This window comes from Apium graveolens, chromosome 4 (genome assembly GCF_009905375.1).
Source record: "Apium graveolens cultivar Ventura chromosome 4, ASM990537v1, whole genome shotgun sequence".
Lineage (NCBI taxonomy): Eukaryota > Viridiplantae > Streptophyta > Magnoliopsida > Apiales > Apiaceae > Apium > Apium graveolens.
The window spans coordinates 41,920,585-41,928,516 of record NC_133650.1 but is presented as its reverse complement, the minus strand read 5'-3'; the positions used below and the strand labels follow the sequence as shown (position 1 = coordinate 41,928,516).

The 7,932-nt window shown below is 36.5% G+C and overlaps 1 protein-coding gene across 1 annotated transcript; it reads right to left on the bottom strand.

Moving 5' to 3' along the window:
• Positions 1–4,771: 4,771 nt before the first annotated feature.
• Positions 4,772–5,869, bottom strand: LOC141716718 (uncharacterized). The gene is made up of 2 exons (XM_074518909.1): positions 5,240–5,869; positions 4,772–4,931 (listed from the first exon to the last, which is right to left on the bottom strand). The coding sequence occupies exons 1-2, from the start codon at positions 5,859–5,861 to the stop codon at positions 4,897–4,899; spliced, it is 657 nt and encodes a 218-aa protein (XP_074375010.1). The 5' UTR covers positions 5,862–5,869; the 3' UTR covers positions 4,772–4,896.
• Positions 5,870–7,932: the final 2,063 nt, after the last annotated feature.

Below are 7,932 nucleotides of genomic sequence, written 5' to 3'. Positions count from 1 at the left end.
CTCGGAATGCAAAGTCGAGTTTGAGGGGGAGTGTTAGAAATCAAACTCTCCATCAGGATAATAAATGAATAAAACAAAGCAGTTGAAAATTATAAGTTAGAGAAATGACAGTTGTACATGGGAGAAATAAAAGATGGTTGTGCATAAGAAAAGAAGAAAACACAACAGTTTTTCATGGTCAATAATAACAAGCTGCAGGTGTTGTAATCATGTCCAAAAAATAAGGTAGGTTATTAACATCAAGAAGATGTTATCTAGAAGGCTTGGTAAAAAAAAGAAACAATAACTCCTGAAATTAAGGTGGGCACTGCAGAAAAATAAGAACAGCTTGAATGGTGACGGTTGTTTTTGATAGGCTGCATGTGAAAACATATAGCAACATATATGGGCGATTACATAAGCATTTTAGAGCCTATAAATAGCAGTCCTAGCTAGTAGTATTAGTAGAAAAACAAAAAGTAAAATATTTGTAAGGAAAAAGAGCAGAAGCTCTTCTATGTCTTGTATTAAAAAAGGGTTGTAGCCTGTATTATAAAATAGAGTCGTTGTGTTCCTATTACGTAAAATAAAAGTGTTGTTGAGTTCATTTTTAATTAATATCTTATTTTAAAGCTCATTAAATTCTGCTCTTGGGTTGTCAATATCCATGTCTTATGCACTTCACTAACCCTGATTGCTTTAGCCCTGCCTCAACTTTTGAGTTGGTTTTTGTGTTTGGCCTTTTACTCGCCAAAGTGGTTTCAAATTTGAAAATATTTATGGCTGTAACTGAATTGTTTGGGAAAATTGTTAGTTACACTGTGGCAATATCCCTATAAAAGTGGAATCCATGTTCCCGGTGATTAAAATGGTTGTAAGCTTAACGTATATTTAATTACCCAGGACTACTGGAATCGTGGAAATTAGTCCGCCTTGTGTACTTTTTATAAAGAGGATTCTGAACAAATATTGTCAAAAGAATTGAAAGGTGTTAAAGTAGTACAGTGCAGCTAGCTTGTCGGACTTCCCTCAATTTGATCTATGTTCAGATCATTATGGTGTATGAAAGACAAATTAGATATTTTTCATACAGTTTGATAATTAGTTCAAACAAAAACATTATTCTCCAACATTATCGACGAAAAAAAAAGTAATCTTGTTAAAGAAAAGGACACTAAACAATTTACTAAAACATCTTATTTTTTAAATCTACACCAACTTATAATGGATATCCATGAAATGTTTGTTCTTATGCTTCCTTTCACTAAAGTCCTGTTATGTGATGCTGAAATTTTAATATATTCCTATGGACCACGATTAATGTTGGCTGCTTCTGGGGGTAGTACGTTTTCTTAAAGTGGTGGTGGTTGTGTTAAATTAAGTTGTCAATCTTCAATCAAATTGCACAAACCATATGAGATGGATCCTCTACGTAGATGGCATAGCTATATTTCTTCATATATGGATCATATATATGATGGATCATATGTGGATCATATATGTAAAGTTTCTTCATATTCGTATTTGTAAGGATATGAGAGGGTTGTTGACATTCTATAAGTTGATCTAGGCGAGAGGATCTATGTGATAGTGTTCATTGCGTGAGACTTAGTCCTACGTCTGCTACCTTTTTTCTTATATTGATGGTAAATGAGACCTCATTGATTACATGTAAACCACTTGTGGTTTAGTTGTTATATATAATTGTTCTGATGCTTTAAATTGAATCATTGCAGGAAAAAATTGAAAGAAGAAAGTGTGTCAAATCTATGATTACAGAAGAAACATTATCTTGAGGAAGAAGATAAGAAAAATGAAGAATGTAGAATTGTTATTTCTTACATACTAAGATACATGACTCTATCTGTTTTTATATACAAGCTCTAACAGAATGCCAGCTAGACCACACATCGTAACATCACACTTTCTATATTACTAGTAGTCTCTTTCCTATTTACAATCTGATGTTGAATTGTAAAGGTACAGGTCTTAGCTGAGTTTACAGTATTAGCCCTAATATAGTTAACATCCCCCCTCAAGTGAGGAGTGGAAAACAAATTTGTAACTCCTAACTTGACCAATAAAGACTGCAGGTGAACAGCTCCCAAAGCCTTTGTAAACAAATCTGCAGGTTGGTCCCTAGTAGGAAGATAAGCAGTAGTGATGATCCCTCTTTGCAATCTTTCCCGAACCAAGTGACAGTCAATTTCGATATGCTTAGTTCGTTCATGATAAACGGGATTGGCAGCAATGTAAATGGCAGAAAGATTATCACAAAATAGTTGCGTAGGAGCTTGCTGAGGAACTGAGAGTTCAGTTAACAAGGAACGAAGCCAGACTATCTCACATGTTGTATCAGCCATGGAACGATATTCAGCCTCGGAAGAAGACCGTGAAACAGTTGGTTGTTTCTTACTTTTCCATGAGATTAAAGATCCTCCAAGAGTAATGCAAAATCCAGTGACAGAACGACGAGTAATTTTACAGTTTCCCCAGTCAGCATCGCAATAAGCAGTCAATTGCAGAGTAGAAGAGGCTGATAAAAGAAGGCCTTGACCACAGGTGCCCTTAATGTAGCGTAAAAGTTTGTAAGCAGCCTGTAAATGTTGAGGTTTTGGAGCAGCCATAAACTGAGCTAGTATATGGACCACATAAGCGATGTCAGGACGCGTGATGGTGAGATAGATTAACCGTCCAACCAGACGACGATATAAGGAAACATCCAAAATAGGAGAAGCATTATCACTGGCAAGAAATTGATGATTTTGTTCCATAGGAACCACAGAAGTAGAACAAGCAGTTAAACCAACATCTTTAAGCAGATCTAAGGTATACTTTCGCTGATTCAAGTAAATACCAGCTGAAGATCGAGCTAATTCCATGCCTAGAAAGTATTTTAAAGTGCCCAAGTCCTTGATTTTAAAACAAGAACTTAAAAATTATTTGACTCGAGTCAAGAGTGAGACATCATTCCCAGTTAAAACCAAATCATCGACATACACTAGGAGAGCAGCAAATGAGGTGCCAGTAGAAAAAGTAAACAGAGAGTGATCACTCACAGATTGTTTGAAGCCAAACTGAAGTAAAGCAGCATAAAGCTTTAGAAACCATTGACGAGGAGCTTGTTTTAAACCGTAAAGGGATTTCTTAAGCTTGCAAACTAACCGCTGACCAGGATATTGAGCCTGAACATCAAAAGATGGTGTATAACCCGGAGGCAAGACCATATATACATCTTCATCTAAGTCCCCATGTAAGAACACATTCGTAACATCTAACTGCTCAATCACCCATTGCTTGGCTGCTGCAACCGACAATAATGTTCGAAAAGAAGTCATTTTAGCAACCGGCGCAAATGTTTCAAAATAATCAACACCCTCTGTTTGAGTAAAACCTTTTGCTACTAGACGAGCTTTATAACGTTCTACATCCCCTGTAGGAAGATATTTCACTTTATAAATCCACTTGCAACCGACCAGTTTTTGATTAACAGGAAAAGGCACTACATCCCAAGTGTCATTAGCCTCTAAAGCAGCTAATTCTGAAGCCATAGTTGTACACCATTCAGCACTCTCAGCTGCTTGTGTGTAAGAAACAAGTTCTGGTATTTTAGAGACATTAGCAAGGAAGTGTGTATAATCAGGTGTAAATGTGTCATAATGTACAAAATCTGGAAATGTGGCACAAGTATTTGCCTTGGACACAAATTGACTAGGTAAGCCTGTATAATCACTGTACTTTGATGGAACAGATCGTTGGCGAGTGGGACGAGTAGGAACGAAATTAGAAACAGCTGGAATATCAATTGGTAAAGCATCAAGAGGAACAGAATCAGTATATGAAGGTTCAACTGAATTAACTGTAGAATCTCACGGAACTGTACATGTATATAGAGGATCATCGACCGGTGAGGGAGGACTTGTAAATAACTGAGAAGGTACAGATTGTTTGATATCTTTAAAAGGAAAACTGTGTTCAACAAACTGAACATTCCAAGAGATGAACACCTTTCTAGTAGATAAGTCTAGCAGACGATATCCTTTGTAACCAAATGGATAACCCAACATAATACACTTATTAGCACGAGCAACAAATTTATCTGGTGGCTTAAGAGCCTTAGAAGCATAATAGAGAGATCCAAACACACGAAGTTGATCATAATCAAGAACCTTTCCAAACAGAACCTCATAAGGAGATTTTCCATGAAGGACAGAAGTTGGTAGTCGATTAATGAGATATGTAGCTGTCAAGAGACAGTCTCCCCAAAAATGAATAGGTAGATGAGCATAAAAACGCAATGCTCGGGCTGTATTCAACAAATGTCTATGTTTACGCTCAACCTTACCATTTTGTTGAGGTGTATATGCACAACTTTTCTGATGTAAAATACCTAAACTCTCAAAAGTATAAGCCAATTCTTTGTTTAAGAATTCTGTCCCATTATCAGTACGAATAACTTTGACAGATTTATCAAAGTGATTTTTAACATATAGTAAAAAACTGATAAGTAGTGAAGGAACTTCTGACTTATGTTTAAACAGAAAAACCCAAGTAGTTCTAGATGCATCATCAAGAATAGTTAAAAAATGTGTACAATTATCTGTAGTGGACCTGGAATATGGTCCCCATACATCAGCATGTATCAAACTAAACAACTCAGAAGAAACTGATTCACTAGTTGGAAATGGTAAAGTTGACTGTTTAGCATAGTGACAGGAATCACAATCTTGAAAATTTGATGTACATTTGACATATAATTGATTTAAAATGGTTTCAGGGACATGTCCCAATCTGGCATGCCAGATAATAGAAGTAATATTAGTAGTAGATATACTATTACACCAAGACAAAGAGGAATCTGAATTAGCAGTTGAAGACATCAAACTTGAGCTGAAGACATATAGACCATTCTTGATTTTACCAATCTCTAACTCCCTCTTCCAAGTAGGGTCCTGGATGTAACAAGATACACCAGAGAAAACAGCCGTGAGATTAGTATCTTTCAGCAATTTGGAAATGGACAAAAGATTATATGTAAAAGCAGGTACACACAATACTTGATTTAAAATAAGTCCAGAACTGAGTCTAACACTGCCAACATGAGTAACATTTATCGTATTACCATTGGGCAGGTGTAACAATGCATTACATTTAACAGGATTGATTAACATATCAAGATGTGTAGTAATATGGTCAGTTGCACCCGAATCTACAATCCAATGACTTGTATTAGCAGATGATTGTGAATTAAAGAGAGTACCTGCCAAATGCACTGTATTGGCAGAGGACCATGTAGCAGGTGAGGCATCAGATGAAGGAGACTTCATAGTATTCTGGAGTAGTTGAACCAGATGATTGAATTGACTATCAGATAATCCATGAGAATTAATACCTGAGCCATCCTGACTACCAACACCAGTTGTACCAGTTGCACCAGATTTAATGTTGGAATCACTGGAAGTCATAGCTACATGAGCTGCAGATGTACGTTGAGGAGCAGAGAATCGAGGCTTAGGTTTTGGCTTGCCAAACAACCTATGCCATGATGGATAACCAACAACACAAAAACATTTCTCCTTTGAATGCCCTTGCATATGACAAACCTCACAAAATAAAGTAGAATCAGTGTTATTTTTCTTCATAAAAGCACTAGAATTCTGATTATTGCCTACTCCTTTAGATGCAGGCCTTCCAACAATCATACTCCTCACATTCATAGCAACTGATCCAGAATTCATTCCAGATACTGACTGAACATCACGCTGATTTTCATCTTGAAGAAGCATAGCATAGCACTGACTCAAGGTAGGAATAGGTTTCATCAATAATATATGACCTCGAATAGCAGTAAACATATCACCTAATCCCATCAGGAATTGCATCAGCTGAATATCGAGATCGAACACTGTGAGTTTCGAATTGACATCACATATGCACTTATGACAATCACACCTAGGTCTCGAAGTGAGAATCTCCAATTCATCACTTAATGTCTTATACCGAGTGTAATACGCAGTGAGACTCATTGAACCTTGAGAAAGTTGTGAGATCTCTTTTCTCAGGTTAAACAATTTAGGCAAATTGCTTTGTGCATAACGAATTGCTAATTCAAGCCAAATAAAGTGAGCAGAGTCCATGTATACTATGCTATTGCGAATATCAGAAGAAACAGAGTTTAGAAGCCATGAAATTACCATATGATTGCATCGATTCCAATGATTTAATAGAGGTGAGTTTGAAGCAGGTTTGACAATGGAGCCGTCAACAAAACTTAGCTTCATCTTTGAGGACAGTGCAATCTCCATAGATCTACTCCATTGTGAGTAGTTTTGTTCATTAAGAACAACAGTCGTGAGGCTCATGCCTGGATTATCTGAGGAGGACAGAAAATAAGGATGATTTGCATCGATAATTGTTGATCCAGCTGTACCAGTAACTACACTGGAGTAAGAAGTTTGTGCAACCATTATTGTACGGACGAAAAAAAAAACCGATCGAAGAAATGAAAAACTCAGAATTAAGCGGAAACTAAAGATGTAGTGAACTTGATGAAGAAATCAGCGACACAAACTAAACAAAATCATTGAGATTTGGCTCTGATACCATGTCAAATCTATGATTACAGAAGAAACATTATCTTGAGGAAGAAGATAAGAAAAATGAAGAATGTAGAATTGTTATTTCTTACTTACTAAGATACATGACTCTATCTGTTTTTATATACAAGCTCTAACAGAATGCCAGCTAGACCACACATCGTGACATCACACTTTCTATATTACTAGTAGTCTCTTTCCTATTTACAATCTGATGTTGAATTGTAAAGGTACAGGTCTTAGCTGAGTTTACAGTATTAGCCCTAATATAGTTAACAAAGTGATTATGTTTAAATGACACAAGGAGCACCAGTGCAGTGCTAGCTCCTTTATTCCTTTCTAAATAATATGTCATCTGAATGGTTCATCCTTTATCTACACGCATCTGCATCATCACTTCAACTATTTTATAACTTCAACCAATATCTCACTTCAAAGGTAGACTTCTGATTCTGACTTCAATCTTAAAAGATTGTTCCAGATTGAAAGATAGTTCAATGTCAAAAGATGCTTCTATTTAGACTTCAATATTCCACTCCACTTTTCTTCTTCTTCTTCTTCTTCTTCTTTTTTTTTATCTCAAAGCATCTCAGTTGGTTGAATGAGAATGAACATAAATATCTTATTAGTCATAGATTAGGAACAACAGCACTCATAATGCAACAGACCTTCTTAGCTTTCTTGGGATGCAGGAAAAGCTATCTACTGCTTCAAACATCCAAGTCCCTGCAGCAAGGTGACCTGCAAAACCTGCGGCCAGTCTGCTCTCAACCATCATGAGATGCAAACCAAACCCCTTAGTGTAATGTTAAATGCACATATCCTGAATTTGGACATGCATGACAGAATATAAACATATTTCACATATTTTCTATATATTAAATTAAGTTAAGAATAGTTTACCAGGCACATAATTTTCACTGATATTTTTATTAATCACTTATTTGGTTGGTTCACTTAAATTTTTAGGAGCACATCCCATAGGCCATATGTATTGTTATGCCTGAAATTTGGTATAAACCCTAGTTTGGGTCAAAGTCAGATAATATGGTTGAAATCCAGACGGAATGTCGCGCCCTGGATCTGTATGGTTGGCTTGGTAACCATTTATTTGGGAGATCTAGCTGATCTTTTTTGTCAGAAGAAGGCGCGCCCTCATCAAGGGGGAGGCGTGCCCTGTGTATGAAGAGGGAGTGTGTTTGGTCCATTGAGGAATTATATGGCGCGCCCTATAGAAGGAAGAACATCAATGAAGAATTAGTTTGGCTGTTTGAATAGGTCTTCAGGAGGACTCAAGGAAGATGGAGATGATTATTACTAACATATTTGTTGTAGGTACTCTATTGAAGAACTCCTT

Excerpts from the sequence above, each read along its gene's own strand:
- LOC141716718 (XM_074518909.1), bottom strand. The coding sequence starts at position 5,861 with ATGCAATTCCTGATGGGATTAGGTGATATGTTTACTGCTATTCGAGGT. Across the intron at positions 4,932-5,239 it reads CAATACAGTGCATTTGGCAG|GACCCTACTTGGAAGAGGGA; the intron begins GTACTCTCTTTA and ends TGTTACATCCAG.